This window comes from Empidonax traillii, unplaced genomic scaffold (genome assembly GCF_003031625.1).
Source record: "Empidonax traillii isolate 1590-97213 ecotype Southwest subspecies unplaced genomic scaffold, ASM303162v1 scaffold501:size454599, whole genome shotgun sequence".
NCBI classification, from domain to species: Eukaryota; Metazoa; Chordata; class Aves; order Passeriformes; family Tyrannidae; genus Empidonax; species Empidonax traillii.
In genome coordinates, this window is record NW_020955694.1 from 198,443 (window position 1) to 225,699 (window position 27,257).

The 27,257-nt window shown below is 40.7% G+C and overlaps 2 protein-coding genes across 12 annotated transcripts in view; one reads left to right on the plus strand and one right to left on the minus strand.

The window, feature by feature from the left end:
* CCDC146 (coiled-coil domain containing 146) overlaps window positions 1-15,482 on the plus strand; it is a 70,527-nt gene extending 55,045 nt beyond the window's left edge. For all 9 annotated transcript variants that reach the window (XM_027896518.1, XM_027896517.1, XM_027896519.1 and 6 more), the window contains 8 exons: window positions 261-349; window positions 469-633; window positions 2,934-3,152; window positions 3,772-4,000; window positions 9,940-10,068; window positions 11,525-11,662; window positions 12,995-13,243; window positions 14,227-15,482. In XM_027896518.1, coding sequence (XP_027752319.1) covers window positions 261-349; window positions 469-633; window positions 2,934-3,152; window positions 3,772-4,000; window positions 9,940-10,068; window positions 11,525-11,662; window positions 12,995-13,243; window positions 14,227-14,445 — 1,437 coding nt within the window. In that variant the 3' untranslated portion in view covers window positions 14,446-15,482. The remainder of the gene's footprint in view (window positions 1-260; window positions 350-468; window positions 634-2,933; window positions 3,153-3,771; window positions 4,001-9,939; window positions 10,069-11,524; window positions 11,663-12,994; window positions 13,244-14,226) is intronic.
* A 114-nt stretch (window positions 15,483-15,596) lies between these two features.
* The window catches only part of GSAP (gamma-secretase activating protein), a 43,020-nt gene continuing 31,359 nt past the window's right edge, over window positions 15,597-27,257 (minus strand). For all 3 annotated transcript variants that reach the window (XM_027896528.1, XM_027896526.1, XM_027896525.1), the window contains 8 exons: window positions 27,032-27,127; window positions 22,336-22,406; window positions 21,674-21,768; window positions 20,484-20,603; window positions 19,415-19,476; window positions 17,420-17,524; window positions 17,172-17,265; window positions 15,597-16,180 (listed from right to left, as the gene is read on the minus strand). In XM_027896528.1, the coding sequence (XP_027752329.1) occupies window positions 16,080-16,180; window positions 17,172-17,265; window positions 17,420-17,524; window positions 19,415-19,476; window positions 20,484-20,603; window positions 21,674-21,768; window positions 22,336-22,406; window positions 27,032-27,127 (744 nt within the window). In that variant the 3' untranslated portion in view covers window positions 15,597-16,079. The remainder of the gene's footprint in view (window positions 16,181-17,171; window positions 17,266-17,419; window positions 17,525-19,414; window positions 19,477-20,483; window positions 20,604-21,673; window positions 21,769-22,335; window positions 22,407-27,031; window positions 27,128-27,257) is intronic.

Sequence of the window (27,257 nt, forward strand, 5' to 3'; positions counted from 1 at the left end):
GAAACAGCAGAACTGCAGATTCAGGGGACCAAGCATTTAAGATGCAGCATCAAATTATCTACATTAGTAATAGTCATTGTCAGCTTCATATAGATGGGAAAATGGTGCTCTTTCATGTCATTTTAATAAAAATATTTCATTATCATTGGAAAAAGTCATTATAATTATCTCCTTTCACTGTCTTTTCCTTATCTAAGAGTTGTTCTAAGTAATTTCTTTAATATATCTGAAGTGCTCACTAAATTCTATTTAAATTTCAGATCCAACTCCAAAATCTTACTAAAGAAGTAAAAAGAAAGAATGTTGAAATAAAAGTCTGGAAAAAGAGGAGAAAAGACATCCAAAACCAGTAAGAAAATAATAACAATAATTAAATACATTATCTAAAAAAGTCTTTTAAAGCAACTTTTATCCAAGTAATGTATGCCTAAAATTCTAATAATTCTTTCACATGTGTCATTTCTTCAGACTCCAAGGGTTTGCTAAAATGTGCGATTTTATCCAAAGTGAAAGGGATAAATGTATACAATTGGTGCGTGGTGCTCAGTGGAAAGCAAGGGAAGCTGGAAACCGGGTAAAATTCCTAGAAAATAAAATAGAAAATTTAAGGAATACTGTTTTAGCCAAGGAAAGGTGAGTTCAAAGTAAGCTGTGGTTCACAATTATAGAAATGTAAGATTAGAAAACATCTTAGGAGAGAATCTTGTCCCTCTTCAGTTAAGCCTGTATCATCCTTGATAGTTATTATCCTGATTTTTAAAATCTGATTAAAACAAAGGCATTTAGCAATATTCCTACATAATCTATTCCAATTTCTGATCCCCCTAACACTTTCCAACTAGCTGGGGAAGGAACACTCTTGAAGTTTGTCTGGCTACTCCCTCACTGTCCCATTCTTTGAAGGGATAAATTTTCATTGCATTTCCTTTATATCACAGTTCTTAGATCTCTTAATGTTTACATTGTCATGCTGTTTCATTCAGTATGAGCAGCACTGTTGTACCCCTACTTGCTGTCCTGGCACATACGATCCCACAGTGAAGTTGTGCATGGTATATTAAATGAGTCACTAGCTCGTAATGTGGCTGTCTAATTATTCAGTTAGAACAAACTGGGTTTCTTGGTTCAAACTCACATGGAGTTTATTAGATAATGTTTATTTCAGATGAAACAAAAAGTGGTTTCAATTTCCAAGCAATCTTAGAAACAATGAAAGGTTACATTCACAACAAGGAGGATGAGGCAGAATGACTGGTGCTTGTGACTCTGTTTTTCCCTAGACCATTATTTATTGGAGATATCTAATTACCATCTTTTTGTAATCCTGGTGATGATATTCTGAAATGTAGACAGAATTAAAATGTCTTGGAAATCAGTAGCTGGGCAAGTAGGAGATAGTGAGTAGCCAGCTGTGTAAGCAAAACAGGACAACCAAAACTGAGTAGTTTAAAAATAACTTAATTTTCCCAAAACTTTGTTATTTGGTGCCAAAAAATTGCACAATCAGACCAAAGAATACACTAGTGGTGTAATCTCTTAGTAGTTTGATTTCAAAGTCATGCTGGAGGTAGCTGGAAAAGAAGTGGAATCTCAGTGATTGAAGTGATTTTGTCAAGGTGTACAAGCTCACATTTTGTGGTAAAATTTTTGAGGACTTATCAGTTAATGAAAGAAGGGGAAAAAAGGCTAAGACAGATAAATATTATGTAGATATCATGAATATATAATTATTATAGATGACCCTACTCAATATATATCCAGCAGATATTTTGATCTCTACAAGGCTGGATTTAAAACTAGCAAGAGGTACTAAAATCCTCTTACCTATGAAAAATATTTTTAATCTCAGTAACAGGCTTTAGTATCAGTGTCACTGAACTTCACTGCAGCTTATACAACTTGGAGGACAGAGTATTGGTCCAAATAAGACAAAAAAATTTTCAGAAAATATTTTAAACACATTGAATTCCTGCAACACTGTCATGCTTTCAGCCTGAAACTCGATTTACAGAAGTTTAATTCAACTCAGTAACACCCTGTGTCACTCAAAGCCTTACACATGTTGGGGGAAACAGAAAGCAGCTCCCTGCTCTGGATACAGCAATTCAGAAATGTAATGGTGGAGCCTCTGAGGGGAGGATATTTCATCTGCAGGTCTATATTTTAACAGGAGGCTCTGCTTCTCCTTTCACTGCCTCTTTTGTATGTTGATGTCAACATCTTCCCAGTGCAGATAGTGCTGTGTATCCAGAAGTGACCCTTTCCACAGATCAAATTCACTAACTCTAAGTTCCATGCTGTGAGCAAGTGAATGATCCATGTAAAACAACAATCTGTCTTTTTAAGTGAGGAACCATCGTCCAGTGACCAGCATAGGGTGTTGGAAATAGAGATCTGTTGTTTATGTTTACGTGATCTTGTCACTAACCTTCCAACTATGACTTTTTATCTGTCAAATGGGTAACCCAATAACTTTCTTTCTTGTGTTAATGTTGTGATACATCATTTTATAAACAATAAACTTGGAGAGCTTTGAGTTGCAACCACAAAAATTATTTAAATATCGTTCTTTAAATAGAAGGGCAGGATTTCTACACACTTAGACTTTTCATCAGAGTTTATGCTTCTGCTCTTGAACTTTCTTATGGTCCCTTGGGCTACCCAGTAGAGAAGAAAAGAGCTGTAGTGCAGTGCTCCCTTTATAGCATTTTTCTTGGGCCATAATCCAGTTCTTTTCAAGCTGGAAAGAGCTTGCAAAGAAAAACCCATTTCAGAGAATCTTTCTGCTTCTTGTAATGCTTCTGTGAAGCACAGTGACATAGAGGATCCTTTGTGTATATTTGTGGAATGAGTTTAAGAGCTGCTTTTAATCGGTGAAATTGGTTTCAAATTGAAAGGACTAAAAATATTCCCACGTTTCTGTTATGTTAAAGAACATTGCAGGAAAAGCGTATGAAGATTAAAAATAACGCAGGAATAATAGAGCATCTCAAAATGAATTATTGCAAAGTTGCACAAGTCATTCAAGAGACAAAAGAAAAGCAAAAGCATCTGAATCTTGAGAGACTGACCACGACAGTCACCCACATTGAAGAGGACATTGCCCGGCTATGTAAAAAATGCGAAAGGGCTGTTCAGCAACAAAAGGAGAGGTACATGTGTAAACTCCATTAAGGTAGTGTTTGATTTTGACATTGATGAAGCAGCAGTGTTTTTCAGCTTATGAGCACTCCTATTCAGGAATACTAAGAAAGCTGCTGCATTACCATGTTTCGCTGAACAATCTGCCTCACTGCACTGATGGTGCTGCTTTGCATTATGTGGATGTTTCTACAGGTGACAATGCTCATTCTGCAGAACTATTTAATTCAAAAAACATGGTGGCTTGGCTACTGAATGCCTTGAGAACTTGTAACCTCCTGCTCTGTTTGTGCATTGTGCATAGATAAGGTATAAAAGTGCAGATGATCTAAATCTCTCTGATCTTCTTAATCCATTTTAGATGCTGTGGTAGGCCAGAAGATCTTAAAAATTATATGAGAGACAAGAGTAACCTTTCCAAGTGTTTGTTCTCTGATTTTCACATTGCAATTATTTTGTTACTTATTTAAAATGCTGCCATTATATTAAAATATTATTTGTGAAAGCTTTGTAAATTTTCCCAGATTATTACTATCTTTCAAGGTCACTGGTTATGTTCTTGAATGGAATACACTGAATATGAGTAATTTTTTCTTTTTAATTTACCTCTTCACTTTGGCCTTATTTCAGTTGTCTTCTGCTCAGAGAACGAGATGAAGAAATAGGCTTCTTATATGAAAAAATAAACAGGCAAGAGATGATATGTAGAAATGGAGATAATGAGATGCAAGTTATGGATGAAAAGATCAGTTTTCTGAAGCTGAAGGTAGCTGAGAAAAAGAGAGAGATTGCATTGTGTTTCAAAGAGCTCACAGTGAAGAATGCCCTGAATGCAGATCTGGCAACACTTGAGATAGAGGTTGGTGGCAGAGGAACCTTTTTTTTTTTATGTCATTCTGTATTTTAAAGCATAGGGTGATTTCATAGAAAAAAAAAAAGTCTAGATGTTTTTATTTTAAAAAGTCTTTATTAAAGCAAGTTGAGTAATACACCTGTCTAGCAAAACACTGCCATGTTTTTAACTTCAGATGTGGGAGTTTCTATGTTCATGTGTAACTGGCTGATGCACTTTGTTACGCGCACGCCAAAGGCTTCCCGGGTATGGAATCTCAGCTAACCCTCCCCATGGCCTGAAATGTCAGTATGACTAAGCTGGAGAATGGGAGTCATGGGGCAAAAATGGGACTGTAGATAAAATTTGTTAAAACTGTATTGATGGAGTAGGTGGAGGGGTGGGAGATACACTTAGATCGTCAAATTTCTGGAATAATAACTCAATTCACACTTGACCCTGAGCCTACTCTGGAAACTCTGCAGCCTACAATGATATAATCCACATATACTTTCTGCTACACAAAAACAGTGTAAGTTTTAGCTCTAGTTACAACATAACATTAAACAACTAACAAACTGCAGTTCTTGGGACATTCTTTCCTTGCTTTCTGAAATGGCTCATTTAGTTTTGACCTTATCTCCAGATGGTAATTTTCTCCATACATACTCCATTAGTGCCTGCACAAAATCATAAATTAGGGTTTACCATTGCCTTTTAAACTTGCATCAGTGGGAGCTGTGACTCACTGTTTAATAGTGCTTGCACTATTCTCTTACTTCTGGCCTTTTGAAGAAATTGTGTGCTCTGCTACAAGAATAAAATGTAGTACAATACTTCATGCAAATCATGCCCAAAGAACTTTACAGGGCCCTTACAGATTTAAACTATGAACAGAGGTGGTATGGGGAAAAAACCCAAACTGCAACCTAAAGGGAAAAAAAGGCATTTTCAGGTAAGATTCAGAATGAGGCTGAAAGTCACTGAGTCAAATACAGTAACAAAATGCAGATGATTTTTGTGAATTGGTGAAGTCAATCGTGAAACTTTGCTTTTTCTGTTCTGCATTCCTGCAACTTTCTCCTTTGTGATGATGGTTCATGTGAAGCCTAAAGTCACTGTTGAAGGAATGCTATTGTTGCAGGTGCTTTAAATCTTTTTGCAATATTGACATAAAATTAAAAAATAGGAAAATACGGTTGTGTGATATTACACATGCAGTAGCCTTAATAAATGTTCCCAAGTCAGAGATTTTCCAGTTACCAATGACAAGTAATCAGTTATCAGCCTTTAAAATTTAACTAGCTACTGTGATTACTGGGTGTTACATGGTTCAAACTGGCTGCTAATTCATCCATCTCCTTATGCTCAACCATTCCAGCATTAATACTCTTACTCCCACTGCCAACAGGTATTATGCCCACTGAGAAGCAGTTTCAAATAGTTTGGCTTTATCTCCATAATTTAAATAAAAACTATAAGTCTGAATCTGATTTCTGGTGTTGGTTGCCAAATTCAGATTGCTAATTCCTGTACCAATTACAAATTTGAATCCATGTTGAAATCCAGTTTGGCTTCTGTTCAGTTGTCATGGTCAAAGAATCTTATGATAATGATCATTTAGATGAAACATTGACTTGATGATGCAGTGAATACAACTTTAAATCACTGGTCTTCAGCCCTCTGAAGGGGTAACAGGAGCTCATTTGGGTCTGTGTTTTGTCTGTTTTTCAGTGTAGACAATTATAAATGTTCAGAGAGAGGCTCAGTGCACCACAGGGCTATGAAACCCTGATATCTATCAGAGTCCCTTAGACCTCCTCTAATGCAGACTGTAAATCTCATTTCTGAGTTCTCCTCTTTGTTTTATTTCTCCATTCTGTTGTGACTTTGTGTAGGAGCCAGTGTCCCTAACCTTATCTGCATGTTAGGAGCCCACAAATGATGCAGATAAGTGAACAAGGTTTCTTTACCGATGGAACGAATTGTGTGTCTTTGCCTCCAGAGGGAAATCCTGATAACATTTTGTAGGGAGCACAGTATTCCTCGATTAGGTCTTTACTCTCAAGGCATCTACCTCTGCCCATCAATGGCATGGGAAACTTTGACTTGTATAAGAAGGAAGAAATTCTTCACAGAAAGGGTGATTAGATATTGGAATGGGCTGCCCAGGGAGGTGGTGGACTCGCCGTCCCTGCAGGTGTTTAAGGAAAGACTGGACATGACAGTGCCATGGTCTACTTGACATGGTGGTGTTCAGTCATAGCTTGGATTCAATAACCTCAGAGGTTTTTACAATCTAAATAATTTTGTGATTCTGTGATTCTTTAAAAGTCATCTACAATTTAAATAAAATTCAGACCATCTGACATGAGCAGGCTGAATCCTCCATCCATGCCTTTTAAATTTTCTCCTCTACTTTTCCCTCCCTTCCTGTCTCCTTCAGTCTTAAGCAACCCCAGACCTCTTTGAAGCAAGTGCTAGTAACATGGACTAGGTATTTCATTACTACAAATGTAAAGAATTAAAACCAGAAATATTTGCAAGCTGCAGAAATGACCCATAACAGCTGGGGTGCCCATCGGGAAGGCGAAAAGCCCAGAGCAGGGCTGGGTGCCAATTCAGCAAGAACAAACACTTCACCTGAGCAGCTTCATATTCCACATGAGCTGCTTAATCATCAAAGTGATGTCTGTTCCACTTGTACATTATTAGAAGCTGCCTATTTCCACAAAAGAGTGAAACATCACTGAATAGTTTAGCCAAAAAAAACCCCTTCTCTGAAGCAAGACCAGACCTCTTCTAAGCAAGTGCTAGTAATGTGGACTAGGTAGGTTTCTTACTATCAATGTAAAGATTTAAAAATAGAAATATTTACAGGTACTTCCTTTATCTGACACAAAAAATGTACCTGGGGAGTTTGTAGGGTGGTTTTCTCTGGGCATAAAACTACGTAACTTTTAATTGGGACTGCACATCAAGGGGCTGCTCCTGCTGTTTGAAGTGACCCATGAAAACTAATCTGCCTTCATGCATCAATGAGAAATACCTAGCATCAACCATTAATTAGTCCAACACATAGACCTGCTGAGCTGTCGTGGTGCTGTAGATGGGACTTTCACGCCTCAGAGTTCAGCTAATGTACAAGGACTGTCAGTTTTTTTGAGGCATTTGGCAACAACATTTGTCCAGGTTTTAATACAATCCCATGAAAATCTCCAGACATCTCTACATCACCACAGGCATAGAAAAATGGGACTAATAGACAGATAAAGATTTATCTGCTATCTGCTCCTATGCCTGTCATTCCTGAGAGGGCTAAGCTGTGCTTTCAAGCCACCACTGGGAAACCTGTTTCCTCAACAAGGTATCCCAGTCCTTCCTAACAGTGGAAAGATTTTCTTGACCTTTAGCCTGGATCTTTCTTGCTGTAGTGTAAGAATATTGATTTGTATTCTGCGCACCAGGGACATGACAAGCAGACCACTCTTTTCCTTTCTGCAGCATTTCATGTTATTGGAAGGCAGTTAACCATGTTCCTCTCCCATCCTTTTGCTAGGCTGCATACCCCTCTTTCTTTCAATCAGCCCTGACAGATTTTTCTTAGGTCACTGTTTTTCTGCATTTCTTTTATTTTTGGCACTGTGGTCTTTATTTGTCTTGAGGTACAGTGTGTAGTGGCTGAGAGTGAAAGGATTCATTCAGGCCTTTTGCAAATTACAGTCCTGCTTACGTGTCCAGGTATGATGGCAGCTTTTCTTGACATGACAGTGATTCATTTTCACATACATGTGTGTAACAACCAGACCCTTTTTCAAAAAAAGGGCATCCAACCAGTTGACCTTGATTTTGTGTTTGTACAGGCAGTTTTTCCTGCCTACATGTAGGAACTTGCATTTTTTATTTAATATTATCTTTTTAGTTCAGACCAAGGTAATTTTGAATTTGCATGTTCTCAAAAAAATACTTGCAGTCTCTCTGAGATTGACCTCATTCTGCTGATGAGGTACTTACTGTGTATTTTCATCAAGAACCCATTTCCTCTGCTTGTTTATGAGAATCACATATGAAACAATATTGAAGCTATATAAAAATCAAGATGTATGATACCTACTATTTGTCATCCATACACCTGTGAAATCATCATAGTGGGACATTGGTCTGGTTTGGCATCATGACTCAACACACCTCTCTGGGCTGTTTTTCCTGCCCTTTTTCTTTTCTTGACATCAACAAAGGAAACTTAATGATATGTTCCAGATTTATTCTTCAGGAAGTGAAGGCAAGTTACTTACGGTTCCATAGCTCCTTTTCCCCTCACTTTTGAAAATAAGTCTGATATTTGCCCTTACCTAGTGCTGTACATACCTACTGTCTCTGAGATTTCAAAAATAAGCACTGGATGTCCATTTTTTCAGACCATGTGTTCCCTCTTGTGTGGCCACCCTTCAAACCATCCCTCCTGACGGATTACAATCCAGCATACAATCCAGCTGCTCTTCTAGAGCCTTTTCCTATCCCCTGTATCAAATCCACTCCAAGAAAGGAAGGATTTTTTTTTTCATTTTAAGACTTAGAATCTCCTAGAACTCAGATAAAGTCCTGCATCTGATCACTTCGAATTTGTATTGCATTTAAAAGCAAGGTTAGGTTTAACATGAAACTTTTAATAGATTTTTTTATGGAATTTTGGACACTGGTTTTGCTGCAATAGTCCTTCTCTAAATTAACTATTCCGTCCTGCAAAATTTTCCTTGGTAAGCTGCCCCTAATCTCATTAAGGTACCACAGCCTCCAATAAGGTATTTTCTCCTGAGTTTTAGTGGATGAGAAATTTGGCCCCAGATAAGAAAGATCACTGGAAGCATAGCTGCATCCTGCTGTGCTGGCCCTACTTTTGCATTCTTCCACTCTGTGTATTTTTGGGCTTGAGTTTTAGTTGTTTATAATTAAAACATATCTTTCAGATCATTATTTATGTGCTGAATCATGCTTTGCTGAGGAAATTGTTCATTATAGTCATTTAAGGTTTTAACTTTAGCTGCTTTCAGACAAAGTGTACAGGAATGAGTTGTGTGGTGCCTTTTTACTAGAAAAAGTGTTCTGGTACTGTTCCATTGACACCCGAGAAGACCTGTCAGTTTTTCCTTTTGTAGTTAAATATGACTTGTTAACTTCCAGGAACAAACCCCATCCCAGCAACATCTAAACATTTACTTTATATTTTGGTGACTGCTCATAACTTTGAGAGCTAGTGACCACATATTTCCTTAATCAATCATCAGCTGCAGTGGATGGTTAATATTTATACCTGGGTAGTGTTATGTCAGTGCTAATAGCTCAAGGTTGCAGTGACAACTCACTGACAGATGGCCAGGTGCTTATCAGAGCACAAGACCCCACCACTGTCAGTCTTGCAAGTCCAAACACGGAAAAAATGGCCCCAGACACTCCTTTAAAGAGGATTTACGTGGAGCTTGCATGTCCATCTAGCATTTTCTGGGAAGTGTTATTCCATGGGAAGGTCTCACATCAGAAAGGTCAGGGAACACCTGCCTCTATGAGTCCCTGGGGTGCCACACTGCAGTGTCACCACTGAGTCACTTCAGGACATGTGCCTGGGAACTTCAGTGTAGAAAACTTGGATGCCTGGAAGGATGCGACCTGCAGCACCAACCCATGGGGAAGCAGGACTTTCTGTTGTATTACTGAGGATAAAAAAAATGTAGCCTGAGGTCCAAGAAACATTTGGAACTCAGTTTCTGTCAGACAGCAGGGTTTCCTCTGTCCTCCAACTGTCATGCTATAGTTCCCTTTTAAAATAAAATTTTAAAAGGGCTCATAATTTTTTGTGTTACCCTCCCTCTTTCCCAGTACAAGGAAACCTCGTCCATTGAAGTCTGCAGACCAAGGCATCAGGATAGTTTGGTGGGAACAAATAATTGTTGTGGCCTTTTGTTTCTTAGTATTCCCAGTGCAAGGAAAAGATTAAACAGATGGAGGAAATCTTTAGTGATGCCACAAATGAAAGCAGAAGGCATGAAATGGGAGGGAAGGACCCATCTGCACCTGAACTGCTAAAAAAGATTGAACAGGTAACATCACTTCTCACATGCCAACCTACCCTGCTGTGCTCGACTGCTTTTATAAAATGCAAATGGAATTTAAATAATTATGATTGGCTATTGTGAACTCCAGCCTAGTGTCTGCTGTCCAGGTCAACTGGATGTGGGGCATTTCGACTTCATCCAGCAGAGGCTGGGGAGGGGGAGCTCTGTGAGGTACACCTGGCTCTCCTGCATGCTCTTCTAACCAGTCCATTCACACTATTGGCACTTCAGCACAAACCCACCTCACTCGGGAAAGCAGCAGAGGGAGATAAACGCAGAAAAACAAACTGCTAACAGTTGTCAGTCTTCAGCAACGGGCCGTGAGCTGTTTCACCACTACCCACAGGCTGTGAGCAGGAGGCAGATCTGCCACCCTCCTAACAGAGTCTGCCAGTGTGACACAGAATCGAACACCCCACCTTGGCAGGGCTGGGCTCTACTGCTTTGCCTCCCTGCTGAACAGGGAGCCATCAAACAGGCCTTGGGGGAAGCAGCAGCCAGGCCAGCCCAGCAGCTGCACTGCTGGGGACTGCCCCGAGAGACTTTGGAGGGAAGCATTAGGTCCAATCAAAAGCCCATTTCAGAGCCCTCTGTATGGAGTAGGAAAGAAGGTAAAGGAATGGAATAAGCAGACACAGCATTTTCTTATTGGTATTTGTCTGTTCCGTTTATAGACGCACAAAACTCCTCCCACTGTGTTCAGTGTTGGGGGGATTCACACAGGGCTGTGAAGGTGTTAGGGCAGTAGCAGCAGAGTCAGAGCAGCACACACCAATGTTCTTTCGAAATCCAGTTTGTAAGGACTTACCCTGAACACTGCTGCTTGAATTACCTGAGCTTTTTGCCTTACTGTCCCATGTTCCTTGACTCGAGGGAGCTCTGAGTAGCCAAGCAGGCCACAACAGAGCCTGCTGTCATCAACCTGCACATTAAAAAGCAGGACTCATGATTAGTTTAAACATCTATTTCAATCTCCTTGGGAATTAAAGTCATTGTAGTTGTATCTGTTTTGTTACTTTATGGAGCCCATACTTTCTCTTTTTTTAGTATCAGGAGGGAAAAGGTATACAAAGCAAGAGCTGAAACCCTCCCATTATGGTGTGACTCAATAAACCAGAACATTAATAAAAAAACAACCAAACACTAGAATAAAACCCCATTGCTTTCAAAAAAAGCATAGCAAGGCAGTAACAATAATGTAACCCCTGCTCCCAAAAGGGCCCAGTCTAATATGGAACAATTGTATGACTGACAGTAACCAACAGAGCCAATTTGGGCCTGATAGTTGGCAGAGAGGGTGAAAATTTTGAGAAAACTGATAGTGAAAGTGTTTGGGGTTTTTTGGTATTACTTCAGCAGCTCAAAACAATCACAGAACACCTTGTGCTGCACCTTCCCCTGTCATTTCCTTACACCCTGTGTGTCTTCCTCCCTGCTGCAGCTGGAAGCAGAGCTGCTCCAAAAGGAGCAGAAGCTGATGCAGAAGGAATTTCTTTGCGAGTCCATTTCCGAAATGACGGACAGAATCCGTGTCGAGGCAGAGAACAGGAAGCAGGACATGCTGCTGTTCACTAAAAGGGTGAGGAGGGCACTGCACACTCTGCTTGCCAACCTTAACAAAATGAAATAATATCTGGGCAAGAGGTGATTCAGTTGCAAATTACAAAAGTGGCTGGAAACGTTGATAGGCAAGTCATAAGCTATGCTTCAGAAATTATAAACATGCATAGTAGCAATAATACAGATAATACCAAAACCACTAGGCAAATGTACTTTCTTTTAAAAAGAAAATTGCGCTGTAATTGGTACCTTTCACAAAAATATAGGATTAGTTCTTTCTGAGGTAGATTCTTAGAAACTTTGTGGAATCCTTCTTTTGAATGTGTACTTAACAACAAACACGTCAAAGCCTAAAAAGGTATAAAGAAAGGCCTGGTAAATTCTACAAGAACATATGCTAAGATGAACTTGGTATCTGGCTCAATTTGCTATTTAGTAGGGAGAATCACGCAGGAAACATAATTTTCAATACAATTATTTTTATATAATGATAGATGTTTCCTTTTAACTGTCAGTAATATTGTTTGTGAAAAACCAAAATGCTCCCAGCTCCCATGCTCCTAATGAAAAAGCTGCAAATAGATCAGAGCTGAGGGAAAGCCAGAAAAAAAAATACCAAGTAATTAATGTAAAACAAGGCCAGGGTTGATTTCTTTTGTTAGGTGTTAGGTTTGGTAGGCAGAAAGGCTTAAAACAAAACAGATTTTTATTATCAATCATTCATTTTCCAGACAGAGAAAATATCATAGTTGTTACTTTTGTTTGTGAAATGATGGCCATGGGCTAATAAACTACTGTAAGAATGGCAGCGTGCCAAAGGTTACATTCACAAGTGCTCTGCCCCATTAGTCACTTAAATAGTCTTTAAGTTTTGTTGGGTTTTTTTAAGCCACTCCAGTCAGACTCAAAGATTCCTGCCACATTCCTTTTCAGTGTCCCTTGCAAGGATAATGTCACAACCCCCAGCCCCTCTGCATCTGCATTATCACAAAATTATCGCATAAGGATTGGCCTTATTTCACCTTTATTACAAAGTTAACTGTGCATAAACTGAATTGGGGTCCTGGGCCTTTAAGGGCAGGGGGAATTTTGCTGTCCAGCTGAAAAGGGCAGGAGGCAATGACAAATGTGCTTTTCTGTGTCTTGTATTGGGGTAAATCTGAGTTCTTGAGCTGCCAGTTTCTGTGGTTCCAAGTGCTTACAGAAATTAAGTAATTTTCAAGTGTGGACTATTATTTAAAACCTTGTCAAGTTGGACTAGTTTTCAGATATCTAATGCTGACCTAAGTGTCATGCCCAGTAAGTGCCTAAAAGGAAATCCTAACTACAACGCAGCTGTTTTGAATTCCAGATAAATGAACTGCAGAGGAAGATAAAGGACAAAACTAAGGAAAGGAGGGCTCTTATTGCAGAGTTGACCATGAAGCAATCACTTGTCGTTCAACTTCAGCAGGAAATGAAAGAAAAAGAACAATTTGTGATGATTGCTTCATGGAGGATAACTCAAGGTCTCCCCCCTCCTAAGGGAACAGAAAAGGAATGGTTGAAGGTCCTAGGCAGTGAGAAGACACACAAAGCCACATCTGAAGCCAGAGCTGAAGTAAGTTTTTGTCACACATTGCAATTCAGTGTTCAGCCCCATCCCTTCACTCTCTGGTCTACCTGGTCTTTCCAAAAGAACTGTGCTGGCTCCATGTGGAGCCACTCACCGGCTAACACAGAGCTCCAGGAGCCAGTGCAGATCATGGTACAGACAGAGACAGCTACTAAGTGGGGTTTGTGGAGCTTTACTCCAGTCTGGCAACACCACTTAGAGCTGGTCATTCAGTCTTTAGGAGACCATGTACTAAAAGTGTCACCTTGGATTAAAGTAGTTTGTGTGACCATGTTGTGGCCAACAGGTGAGACAGCCATCAGTAGAATACTGCTTTCCACTGGATTTTAAGGTAAAGCTGCAAAAGGTGAGGTGTGGGGTTCAGGAGAAATAAGTTTAGCATCTCCCAAATATCAGATGCAACAAGCATCAGATGAGAAGAAGCAAGAAATCAGATTGTTGGGCAAGACACTGAGGGTAGACAGAGCAGCACATCAAACAGTGTTTTAAACCCTACCCTGCTGGACACTGCCTCTGTCCTTGAGACAGTTAGTGATCCCAGAGAAGAGAGCTCCTACAGAATAATAGTGGTTTAGAATCTTCTCTGTCATTGACCCTTCTGCTCATGCTGTGACTCAGTTTCCCTTCAGTGCTGTGCACAAAAGCTCACTGCAGGAACTGTATTCAGGAACAGAATTGTTCCCGAGATGTTCTACAATTATTACAGCTTTTAAAAGTTCCTTTAATCTGTTTTCTTCACAAATAACAAAAGCATGACAGCCTCAAACTGTCAACTATTTAAAAGGACAAACTCCCATCTACCTGGTCGAAACCTCATGCTTTCAATACCCCTCCAGCTTTCCTGGCTTGCCAAGGATTAGACTAATAACGTTTCCTTTTGTCCCAGATTCTGTACAGTGGCTCAGGAGAGCACTGGAGTTTTAAAGCACACAATCCCTCTGTGATTACAGACTGTGTTTCTCCGACAGGACGCTGCAGAGAAGGAACAAGATGCAGTGCCTGGCCATGCCCACACGACAGCCCAAGGATGCCCAACCTCCTCTATCCTGGATAAGGAACAGAGTCCCCCATTCCCACGGCCCCACGGTGCTCTGCCTCCTCTCAGACCAAGTGAATCCAGTTCAGATCGGGGACATTTCAGCAAATCTACTGCACAGCCATCTGAAACCTCAACAGACAGCACCTGAAGCAGGAGAGGCCATTTCTGATTGCTGAATCCTGAGGGTCAGCAGCATTTACACTGCACTGAAGGAATGTTTGTTAGTGTTCAGCCAAAGTCCATATTGAAAACCAAGTACTTCTTCATGCCAAAAGCACAGTTAACTAGTTGGTGATCCAAAGCCTCTTCTCTTGGCATCCCAAATGGAGTGCAGTATTTAAAGTGTTAAGAAAAGTTAGTGGGTATCATGCTATGCTTTTTTTTTTTTTCCAGGTAAAGTTTTATTGCATCTGAAGATATGTTGTAATACATTTCATTAAAAAAGAAAAGGCTAGAAAATCTTCTCCTGTTATTCATATAATATGAACAAAGTGGCCACCACTTATACACCAACATGGCTTTCTGCAGTCTGGGACTGGAGTTTACACTTCCCAGAGAAATTCTAATTATATTGAGAAAGACAATCCATCCCACTATGCAGTCACTGAGAAAGCTAAAGTTTCTCTGATGGCAAGGACAAGGGAGTGACCATGAACTTGCAGAGTCACTCCCAGGAAACAGATCTTTTTATTTCACTGGTAAGGAAGAGGAAGCATCAGTGGAAACTACTAGGAGAAAATATCAGAGGTTATTATTCAAAAGCTCCAAAATATATCAAATTGTTAAGGAGATTCTCTAGTTTATTAGGCTGAAATTTTGTAGAGTTGTTGTAAAATCCAGTAAAGACTGCAGAAATCCTGCATGGCAGAACTTGACAATTTTCTCTGCATAGCAAACCACTATTACCATTTTAAATTAATGTCACAGTTCAGAACTTAAAACAAAAGAACAAACAATACTGGCTCAGTTACGTACAAATAAAAGTTGAAAACAAAGGAAAAACAGCCTTCCTAAGCTCCTTTCTGAAGCTGAGGTTTGAACTGTAACACTAGAAGTTGTAAGAAAGAATTATGTAAAACTCTGTCCAAGATACTGTTAAGATAAATTTCAAAAGCTTTGTTCTTATGCTGTATTGCTTACAATATTTTATACATATCTTTAAAAAAACCCAAAACCAACAGACAAGGAGCCCCCAACAAAATCTATCACATGCACATTAAGGAGATGATATTTTGTGTTAATTACAAAACTGAAAATATTACAATGCAGCTCCAGAGGCAGAAGTACCATAAAGTAACTGATGACCACTACAAGGAAAGAATACATCATTACTGATGCCTGACATAAAACTGATTTGTTATTCTTACCTACTTTACATAATCACACCAAGAAATCCTTTTATTAATCTGAGCAGACAGTTGCTGGTTCTTGTTTCTGTTTCTGTTTTAGACTGCTTTTTCCAGGACTGTCGTGTTAAAATACATGACATTAATACCAATTTTCACAGCGTGCTTTGATACCCGCTGTCGTTCCACCTACTTGATCACTTCCAAATGAAACCACAGATATATTTCAAACTTGGGTCCATGTCAAATGCATTTCTCTAGGATTTCTCTAGAAGTCAGTAATTTCAACCTTAGTATGTTGGACTGTTTTGCGTAGCTCATGTCAGTACCAGCAGCTACCCAAAACTGCAGGTGATTCGGGAAACAACATGGCATTTAAGTGAATACTTTTACACAAGCACCATAGTTCGACAGCCTTCTTCAACAGCACAATATTTCAGGAATATTTGAGGCCCAAAAGCGTCATAGTGTGCTTGAGTGCCATTTCCTCTACAAATCTTGCATTAACATGGTCTTGTTTTTCATATGGATGCACACCTAGAAAAACATGGTGAGAAAGTATTTACAAAATTGTACATGCTCCTATACACTTATAGTCCTGCAGTCTATTAAACATCTTCATCTAAATAGATACCGAAAGATAAGGGCTAATAGACAGAACTGTGTTTTCATGTACCCAGAATACCTACAGCTTTCAGTGGTGTTCTTTGGATGCTCGCCCATGACAAGAACTGTCCCATAGTGGGATGTAAGTAAATGACACCCCAAGCAGGGAGAAGCTAAACCATCTCTGGAGGCTGCTAGGGATTTCCAAACCAATTCTACACTGGAGATCCAAACCAAGATTAAAGCACAATGGCTGTGTTAGTGCTAGTGCATAAGATGGCCTAGGGCCCATGCTCTTATACTGCTACACGGCTGAACTCTTTTTCCTCCCCAAATGGACATACCCATACTTGGACAATTTCAGTTTAGCCCCCTTGAATTTATTTTGCTTACTGGTTACAGGCTCAGCCAGTAATGCCTCCCCTAGTGCACCTTGCTTGTTCAGCAGAATTGAAAACCTCCAGTCAGCAAAGACCCTCATCAGTGGGAACGGTGCTTCACAAAAATGAACAGCTTGGCAAGGAAAAATCTCTGGTACTTCAGAATACCTCCGAATCCAGGGATATGGGTACTCTTTTCTAAGGTGGAAGATCAGATTTTGGCTGCCTCTTAGCTACCAGAAAGAACATGAATAAGGACCAAACTGCTCTGTCCCCATTTGAACACACAACAGCTGCCGCCATGCTGTACACCAACCACATTTTACTACAGGGGTTCTGAAAAATGCAGGTTTGCTATTTGAATCCAACACAAAGAGGATTTGGATGAAAAGATACAGAGTGGAAAAGCCCCCTTGCACTTCCCATCAACAGAAAGACAACCAAACCTATGTGTTCAGACATAACTGGAGTTTTAGAACTAAGTTATGTCAGTATAGTCAGGACACATCTGAGTGAGCATCAAAGTACAGAATTAACATTACCTTGATTCTCTATCTCTGTCAACATACTCGTCAGGTAGTTCAGTGGCAAAAACTCCACAGGGACTGAGAATCTCTCAGGGATAGACCTGGTGCACTGTAAGGGAGAAAACTGCAAGTTGGCTCACCAAGTCACAGAGTACCAAGTTTCAGTGTTTCTTCAGTGTGTTACAGAATAAAGAAAGCTCAGCAATCTCAACACTGTAAAGGCAAAAGTTGAAAAAAAAAAAAAAAGGCCTCTGTGGCCTTACCTGCCTGTTTCCCAGGTTCTCGAGCAAAAGCTTAACATATTTCCGTGCAATTAAATTTGCATTTATGGGATGATTCCAGAACTGGCGGACTTTTTGACCAAGAGCCTAGTAAGCAAAAAACAAAACCCCAAAATCTGAGAAGATAAACACAGGACAGTGGAAGCTTACGAGGGGAAAAAGGAGGAAAAGACCTGAAACTGTATACAGGCTGTAACACAGATGCTTTGTTTTCCCACACTGATGACAGAGGCCAAGATGGCATCATGTGTAGCCATGGAGCCTTCCTTTCACAGTCAGTAACTAAGAAATTTCTGTATGTTCCCTAAACGTGTGAAACTGCTCAGTACTCAGCTCAATTAGTCTGTTCCAGTGCCAGTGTCCCACTTGGAATGTGTACTTAGATATCATCTGAGGCTTAAAATGACCACTAATCCTTTACTGTGACTCTGGTTGGTATCTATTCTTCCCCCAAAGAATAATGTAGATACCCCATTCCTCGAGGCTCAGGGCTCCTCAGGACAAGGCTTCTCTTAGGCTCAGTCTCAGGAATCTTACACAAGCCAAATGTCAACAAGGAGACATAGTGGGAACACAGTTAGGATCCCATTATTCAGGTCATCATCTGGGAAACTGATAACATTGACTCACATTCCCAGAGGCAAGAGATTGAAAACCATGTTTCCCAAAGCTTCCAATTCTATCCAACAAGCAAAGGAATAGGAACACACTGTGAAATCAGCTCCACCTTCTGCTCTTTTCCCTATCTAGATCTTCCCCTGCTCCCTTTCAGCTGTACTGCAACACAGATTTCTGCAGGAGTTTGTTTGACTAAATGCTGCACAGTTTCAATGGTGCTTAAATCCTTGCTTCTGATGGAACTGAAGTCATCAACTGAATGTAACCTGCTCAAAATAGTCTGAGTCACCCCGAAGTGACCTTTTTGGCAAACAAACTACTCCCTGCATTTTTTCCCAAAGCTGTAAATAGATACAATAAGGCACTGAGTCTACTGTGTGTAACCAGCAGGACCCGTCCCCTGCAGCTCTCCCAGCTCAGCCTTCGTCAGAGCGCGGCTGGAATGGTGTTCCCCACCCACAGGCCCAGGGCTGACCCCAGCTCTCCAGCCCAGGCCCAGAACAAGACACAGAGGACAAAGAACATCCTGTGGAGTTCTCCTCCTCTACCCCTTCTCAAAAGTGCTGCCAAATAAAGAAGCCTTTGTTAGAGGAAAACCCAAGTGGCACTTCTGGCCATTTGAACTATATTGTAGCAGCCCATAATGAGCAAACAATGGGCAACTTATGTCAAGAAAAGCCTGGCACTCCCTGAGGGGGATCCCTGGTGTTCCTCTGCCCACTGAGATGTTGTGCTTCCTCTGCAGTCCTGTGGTGTGCACTAAGAGCAAAAGGGGAGAAGTCCATCTCTCATTCTGCAGGAACTTTTTATGAACCACCAATAATTAGTTCTAACTAATTACTGTGTGGCTACAGAAGTCACTGATGGGTGAGGCTGAGAGATTCCACTGAGGGGAGATCTCTTATAATTCAGTTTCCTCCACAGAGCTGTGGTATTATCAGATTTTACAGCTTTTACTGTTCTGAACATATTTGATAAAGTGTATAGAAGCAAACGCAGAGGTCACAAGTGAGAAAGGTTCTGTGGATGCTAAAACTCCCACACAAATCCCCCATAAAGCCCCTTTAAACCCCATTAAACCCTCATTGCTTTATGCACACAAGTACTCAGCAGAGTCTTGTTGACTCCTGTAGGGCCATGGAGACACTGTAAAACACTACGGACTAATCTATAATTTAAGTTATCAGGGTATCCTACAGCCAGGAGTAGCAGATAGAGAAACTGTGGATGTTCAGGTTATATTTGAATCAGGCTCTATTTGAATCACTGCCAAGTCTTCTATTGGCTTGATCCTACACACAAGGGGGAACTTCCTATCAATTCCAAAGTCCAAGAAATTACATCCAAGTCATTACTTACCTCAGGAAGCCTCATGACAATACTAAATTTCAGCTTTTCATTCTGTTCAGTGTCGTCCAGATCTACAAGAAACAGGCAAAAAACCTAATCAAACAATCATTAACCACATAACAAACTTTCAACTGTCATTGAAAACATTCTGAATAAATATCACCCCTGAAATTAATTGAAAATTCCAATTTTCAATGTCGTCTTCAAACTCACAGATGATACACTTGATCCCCTTGTCCAGACTGCCCACAAAGATATGAAGCAGGCCTGGCCCCAACACTGAGCCCTGGGGAACCCCACTGGTGACCAGCTGCCAGCTGGATGTAACTCCATTCCCCACCACTCTCTGGGCCTTGCTAACCTGACAGATTTTACCCAGCAAACAGTGCACCTGTCCAGGCCATGAGCAGCCAGTCTCTATGGGAGAATGATGTGTGAAATTGTGTCAAATGTTTTACTAAAGTCCAGGTAGACAGTACCCACAGCCTTTCCCTCATCCACTAAGTGTGTCACCAGGTCATAGAAGGAGACCAGGTTGGCCAAGCAGCACCTATCTTTCATAAACCTGTGCTGGCTGGGCCAGATCCCCTGGTTTCTCTGCACACGCCTTGGGATAGCATTTGGGGTGATCTGCTCCATGACCATCCCTGGCCACGAGGTCAGACTGACAGGCCTGTTCCTCTCCTTCCAAACAAAATTAAAGCAAAAGCAAAAGCTGAGGACTGAATAGCAGACCAAATTCCTCACACATAGGTGTGCACTTTCATAGAGTCACAAAAATTCTCCAGTTCTATTATGACCTTTAGTGTTTGCTTTTCTAAGAAGTCCCAAGTGGAAAAGCTATAAACTCAAATTCTCTCCAAACAGATATTTATTTGTGTAATATGAGAAGGCCAATCATGAAGTCTGAGCCCTTTCAGGTGGGCAACACCATCAGCTACAGCCCTCACTGAAACAACACTCTAAGGGGAGCTGAGTGTCCTGGGCAATAAATCCTGTGTCCAAGCTGAGTGGCTTGAAGGACAACACTCCCAATTAGTTGGCTGGTAGCAAATGAAACACTTGATGCTCACTGTACCTTTCAGCAATTTCCTGACACACGTTTCTGTCAACTGCAAGACTCCAATATCAATGTAGTGCAGGAGGGTGTGCAGAGGGAGACAACGAACACCAAGACCCAAGTGCAGAGTGTGAAAACCTACGAAAGAAACAAAGTTGTTTGATGTAATATGGGGCTTTTTTTCCCAAGTCTCTATTAGATACTGGCATTAATCTAGCTAAAGCCATCACTCCCCTTAACTTCTGACTGTTCCTAGTTGGTGAAGAAATCAGTTTATCAAGACATTTAGTCTTATTTAGGCATCTTCTGAGTCCTCTCAAGGACAATCCCATCAGAAAGAACAAAGCCAAGGGGACTGAAAACATTCATCAAAGTCATAGAGTCACTAAACATCTCCAAGCTGTTGCCTCATATCTGAATTATTTTATCAATTTGTCTTTTATATCTTTCTTTCCTCCTGATTAATCAAAACCTGAGGCCTCACCACCCTCAGTATGTGGCTGCCACCCACACACTCCCACAGCCTCTGTTAATGACAGGCTTGTTATCATATGACATGACTGCGTGGCAGCGTTTGTGCCCAGATGGACTGATCGACAATTCATACCAAAAACAGTTTCAAAGACTGAAGACAGATCAGGAAATACAAACTAGGAAGAGTCAATCAGAATCAGAAAGGATTAAGATGTTAAGAAGTCTTTCCCTAACAAAAATAAGCAAGTCCTTTGAAAAGACCATAAGTGATTACAGGGAGCTCTGGGAAATCAAATTCTACTATCAAGACCAACTTTTCTATCAAGTCTGGAGGTAATCCTTTCAGGATAAAACTGTAAAAATACAAGCAGAGCAACAGCATGAGAAAAAACACTCTTTTTGCTCCAGGGTAGGAATTTTCCCTTGTGGCTCTAGATACTGAACTCCAGTTTCCTAAAAGCATACAGAAATGAAAGGAGTCTAAATCTTAGTTCTAAGGTAAGATTGCACCCAAGCACTCCACTGGAAACCTCTGTCTTGTCTTTGTTTCTAAAAATTATTTATTTTTGCTTCATTTCACTTGCACATGTTTATCAAAGGCCTTCTCTGTAACTGTCTTGACTATATTTCAATACTGCCACAGCTAACTTGACACATGTTGCAACCAGTGCTCTCAAGGGAGGAATTTATTGCTCTCCTCAGTTATGACTGAAACAACAAAACATAGGACTTACCAGGAGGTAAAGGCATGCACATGCCGTTTGCTGCTTCCAGAATCCGACTCATGATGTGGAACACCGCAAACTCTGCTGCACTTCCTCTTTCATCACTGTAGTTAATGAAGGAGCAACATTTTAGAACCTGAGGTGTTCCTCACATTCTGCTGGAGAGATGGTCAATTTGCTGTACTACATGTGCACTAAATGCCTGCATTTGGGGTGAAGTGCCAGGAGATGCTGCCTTGTTTACTAAGGTGTCTGTCACCCAACAGCACCAGCTGCCCAGTGCTGGCACACAAAGTTGCTCTGGTGTCCCCATCTCCTCCCCCCACTGCTGCATATTTGCAAGTCTCTCAGCAGCACCTGGAATCAACAACAACAGATGAAAGGGTGCTGGTATAAGGGACCTGGTTTTTACAAGTGTTTAACACGCACTACCCAGCTTAGGATGACTATGAACTCAGCAATTTTGAATTTAAAATATTTAATATTTAAAATAATTCAAAATAATTTAGAGAGGGCCAGCAGGATCATTAGGAACAATAGGTGACAGTCACATCAACATTCACAGCAGCATAAGCACTGACTGTTCAAACCAGTGGTACTGTTGAAGACCAAACTCATTATGCCTGTATTTTAAAAGGCAAGCTGAAAACTTTAACAAATGACTTGCTCACAAGCAGAAGACACAGGAATGAAGCTGGTATCTCCTCCAAACTTCTTTCATTATTCGGTGTATCAGATTCAGCTAAAACAACAAAGAAAAGACTGGATGTTACCAGGAGCCTGTATACAGCAGGCCCTTGGCCTTCATTCATTTTACACACCAGTTTATGTTAAAATCTTCTCATGGGACTCCTACTAAATCTTCTTTTTTTTTTTTTTTTCCCCCTAGGGGCTCAAAAGGTAAAGTTATTAAAATCTGAATTGTAACTGTATTGCAATATTCTAGAAGTTGAAAGTGCTTCCAGCTCATCAAAGCATTGTGCAAGACCTACAGCAACTTAACACATGGTGCCTCTTGGAGATAACTCATCTCCTGCTTTTGCATCAAATTCTGAAAGATCTGTTTGCCACGGAAGCAAGTGGCTGAGCATTTGGCAAGGAACATTCCCAAGGGCTCAGCAAAAGTGGATGATGTTGAAGACAGTGGAATCCTCAGTTTGCCAGGAAAAGTCTGCAGGAGGAATCTCAAATCTAGTCCTGGCAAGCAGGAAGATGAGACAAGCAAATGCCTCTCCTCCTCTATTGAGTTTCCTTTTTGTCCACAGTGAAATAAAACAATCCCTTGGCCCATATTGTTGCTTCTTTGTGCTCCCAAACCAACCCCCACTACACACAGTCAGCACACCAAAGCCACAAGCTCCGTTCTCACACTTGGGCCATCTCAGCTTCTGCAGCTGAAAGAGAAACCACACACGAAAGAGCTGAAATAACTTCCTCACAGCAGTCATGTGTAACCACTTCCATATCTCCCTAACACAACTGAGACACTTCCTCTGAGCCTTTTATCTCTGGCCCTCAAAGCACAGCAATCAATCAGTCCCAGGAAACTTTCAGGAAGCAAGTCCGACCCCTCTTCTGCAAAGAGGTGTCACGAGAAGTTCCAAACCCTTTTCCCTGCTCCAGATGGCCATAATCCAGGAATCCTTTTTCCCCATTCTCTTTTTCCCTCATTGGCTTCGCCCTCTCCAGTGTCTAACTTGTCAGAGGCTTTGAGCAAGAGGGAAACAGGACACATGGGAGATGTTGACGTGCAAAGGCCAGAACTGGAATACTGGTCTTCAGTGCTGCTCCTCAGTGTTCCTCTGTACCTTGGCCAGAAAGCTCTACAAGACAACACCTTGTCCCTCCACCACCACTTGAGCCAGGCTTACACAGCTACTTGATGCAAAATAACCACCTCATATTTTACATCTCTACACTTTCTAGATGCAGTGGAAAGATCCAGTTTAATCTTTCTGGAGTATAGCAAGTTTTCCAGGAAATGAGTGATTTCCAGTTTCCAGGTAAAGGTCACAAGAACTGCACCTGCTGTTGGAATGACTTTCCCCCCATGGCCAGCACACAGGGTGCAGCTAAGGCCTCTGCATCGTGAGCTGCAGCTGGATCTGAAGATATGTGTTGAAGGGAAGGGAGGGTTCTTTTAAGCTCCAAAATCACCACTTATTATTTGTGCAACAAAAATGTTTTTCAGAAGAGTGATACTCCAGAATGAATATTTTTTTTCTTAATATCATAGCACACTGTATGGCTTTGACAGGGTATAGAAAGATAATAACTTCTTAAGTCATAGTCAACCTTGCTATCACAACATACTTGAATCTTAAATACATGCATGCTTTGGATGTGACACCTTCACCAATAGCATGACTTGCTTTGGAGATGAACATCTAGCATGGACACTGCAGAAAACACATACAGAAACAGAAGTCATGTCTCAAACTTTTTTCCACAATATAACACACAGGATAATGTTCATGAGAGAAAGGAAACATTTTTTGTTTGATAGAGGGAGCACAGGCAGTTTCCTGTCCAAGGTTAGCAGAGGGTCTCTGGGGGAACCAAGTTAAGAGCTACACCCATACCAGACAAGGCTATTTTTCATTGAGTAACAAGAACACACAATATGAAGTTTTTTGGGGGAAGTACCAGAAGACATCTCCCTTGGAGTGCTCTAAACTGATGAGAGAACATGTGACCAACAGTGAGACAGTGCATGCTGGAGGGTCGAGGCTGACAGTGCTGTCCTTGCTGCCTTGAAACATCTGCATTTCCAGGCAGTGCCGCCTGGAACAAGGAGAGTGAAGTTCCACTAAAGTAATTAGGAACCACAATTGCTCATCTCCTGTGGCTGTTTCTATAGCAAAGACATGGGAGCAGCCAAAAAAAAGAATCAGGAGCAAAGGAATCAGGAGCAAAGGAGAAAAGGGAGTGAGAGAAGGTCTTGCTGCCTTCCAGATCCCTCCCACACAGGGAATATGACAACTCCTGCTGAGGAAACTCAAATCCAAATGGTGTCTGTCTTCTATTCGTCTGCAGCTGAGCCCACATCAGAAGGAAACGGCCACAGACATCAGAGGGAAAGGTGCTGCAGTGACTTGCAGAGCAGGTGTATTCAGGTCTGTCTCTTTCCTGTGCCACAAGCTGCCTGTTCACCCTGCCTCCCCTGCCACTTGCTGTCAGGGCAGCAAATGTCACGCTGCTTCTGTAAGTTATTTCTCCCCTTTCCCGCCTCACTGAAATGCAAAGAGTGGAAGAACAGATATGCAGTAAAGCCAAGATAAAGTAATTGCAGGAGAGAGAGAGACCATGGACACACAAAAAACTACTGCAGGTGAGGTGGTACATGGGATGGGAACCAGGCACACTGGCAAACAAGGAATTTCCACCAAGACATGCCAGTCACACTTCCCTACGTTACTTCTCTGTATAGAGAACACCCAGCTCTTTGACAGCAACCAGCCCTTGCCTGTTGTTTTATGAGGAACTGTCAGTGCTCCCAGGTCTTGGCTACTCTGACTTCAGCTGTAACTGATTTATACAGTGACTATACACCACACAGCCCTACTCTGAGCCACTCCTGGGCTCCTGAACATAATAAAAAAATATTTTATGACGGCAAACAGACAGGCAAATAATTTCAAGTCTCTTCTGTTTCACTAGTTTCAATAGCTCAGCCTAATGCTGCTGATGCTACAAATAACTGTTGGAAGACTCAAACAAAATCACTCCCCTGAAGAACTCAAACATTTAGGATACATAAAGGTTTAAGATGTAATAGTTTCTGATTAAGAGGAGGGAAAACCCCAGTCTTACAATGACATGATTTTAAAGTGTTCCAAGCAGTACCTAACATGTACCAGCCAGAGGGCAGAAGCAATTTTCAGAGACACATTATTACAGAATCACAGAATATTCTAAATTGAAAAGGACCTACAGGGATCATCAAGTCCAACTTCTGAGTGAATGGACCATACAGAGATCAAACCCATGGCCTTGGTGTAATTATCACCACGCTGTAACCAACTGAGCTAATCTCAGGGTTATCTTTGTTTATTGTAGCTTTTCTAAGAATAAGCCTGTCAACTGAGTGGAGAGAATTCTTACTGTTAGTGACATTAAAAAAAATGAATCCTGAGATTAACTTAATCGCTACTGGGGAGGGCTGAGGTTTATTTTGCAAGGTTTAGTCTACAATAATTTAGTCTTGCAGATCAAGGTTGTATGGGTGTTTTCATATTTTTTATCCTAAGTTTTTATTAAAAGTGAACAAACTATTACTAGAAATCGAATGAAAGGAGAATAAACATTCCACTTGTGCTTTTTTACCACCATTTTCAGGTACAAAGCTTCGGTTCATGTTGTACTGTTCCTATTTTAATCAGACACTAGTTTTTTCTTCTTTCCCACACAGATGCAGAAAAGCCTGCCAATCACCAGTGAAATAACTTGTCAAACTACGAAGTGAGGCCTGAAAAGTCAGTAATGGCAGTGAAGCTGCAGCGGTTCAGAGACCCTCGTAAGGTTGACAGCAGAGCTGACTTGCACAGGCCTTCTGAAGAGATGCAGGTATCAGTAGCCTCAAGAAAGTTTCCCAAGGTTCCCATTCCCAGAAAACAGCACTGTGGGGAGTTTCTATTGAACACTGTGGCAGGGCTTGCACGAAGAACAGGATTTAGTAGTTGCCACAGGAGCTTTTGTGAACTGTGTCCTGCGCTTAAAGAACGTGATGTTGAGACAAACAAAACCAGGTACAATAATTTCAGTGCACAACAGTCACAGGTTTCAGAGCTGTTGTTTTTTTTAAAGTTTCTCTTAAGAGGAGGAAAGACAGAAAAATTTTCACTGTAGTTTACACAGATCTCTTAATGCAAAACTCTGTCTCCTGTCACACAAAAAGCCCAATGAAGGCAGTATATAGGAGCTGTGCTGCTTTACCCACGTGTCACATTGCAGTGAAATCCTTTTTTAATCAATTTTTATTTCCCCTGGTGGCACCTCTATTATTCAGGACTTGAAGCAATGTTTTCTAAAGGAAACTAAATAGATCTAATGATCATTCTTTGAACTTTCAGGATGAGCTCCCATTTTCATTTCTGGGAGTAGAACATATTTGTACAAGCTGAAAAGAGAACAGTTTTTTTGGTATTCTGAGTGATCAGCATAATTCTTTTAAAAATACTTAAATAAATATTATGCATTTCCTTTATCAATATACACAATATTAAGCTGAAAAATATGTTTAAATATCTTAAAAACAACCTCCTCCCATCAAATATATACATATATATACAAATCCTACATACCCAAGGATCTACCATCCAACAAATGCATGCTTACTCAAAACAGTGATTATGAAATCCAACTAACCAGGTTTGCAACGTAATCCAAAACTATTTGGTCAATCTTTTTTTTTCCTACATACTGTAGATGTCTCATAAGGTGATCCTTTAGCTGAGCAACCATCTAGAAAAAAAAAAAAAAGGTAAAATTCAGTGTCCTTAAGCATCCTCAAAGAGACACAAAAGCAGCAGCAGGTGCAGGGTCACATCAGTAGGCATTGACTCAACAAAATATTTCTGCATTACAAAACTCC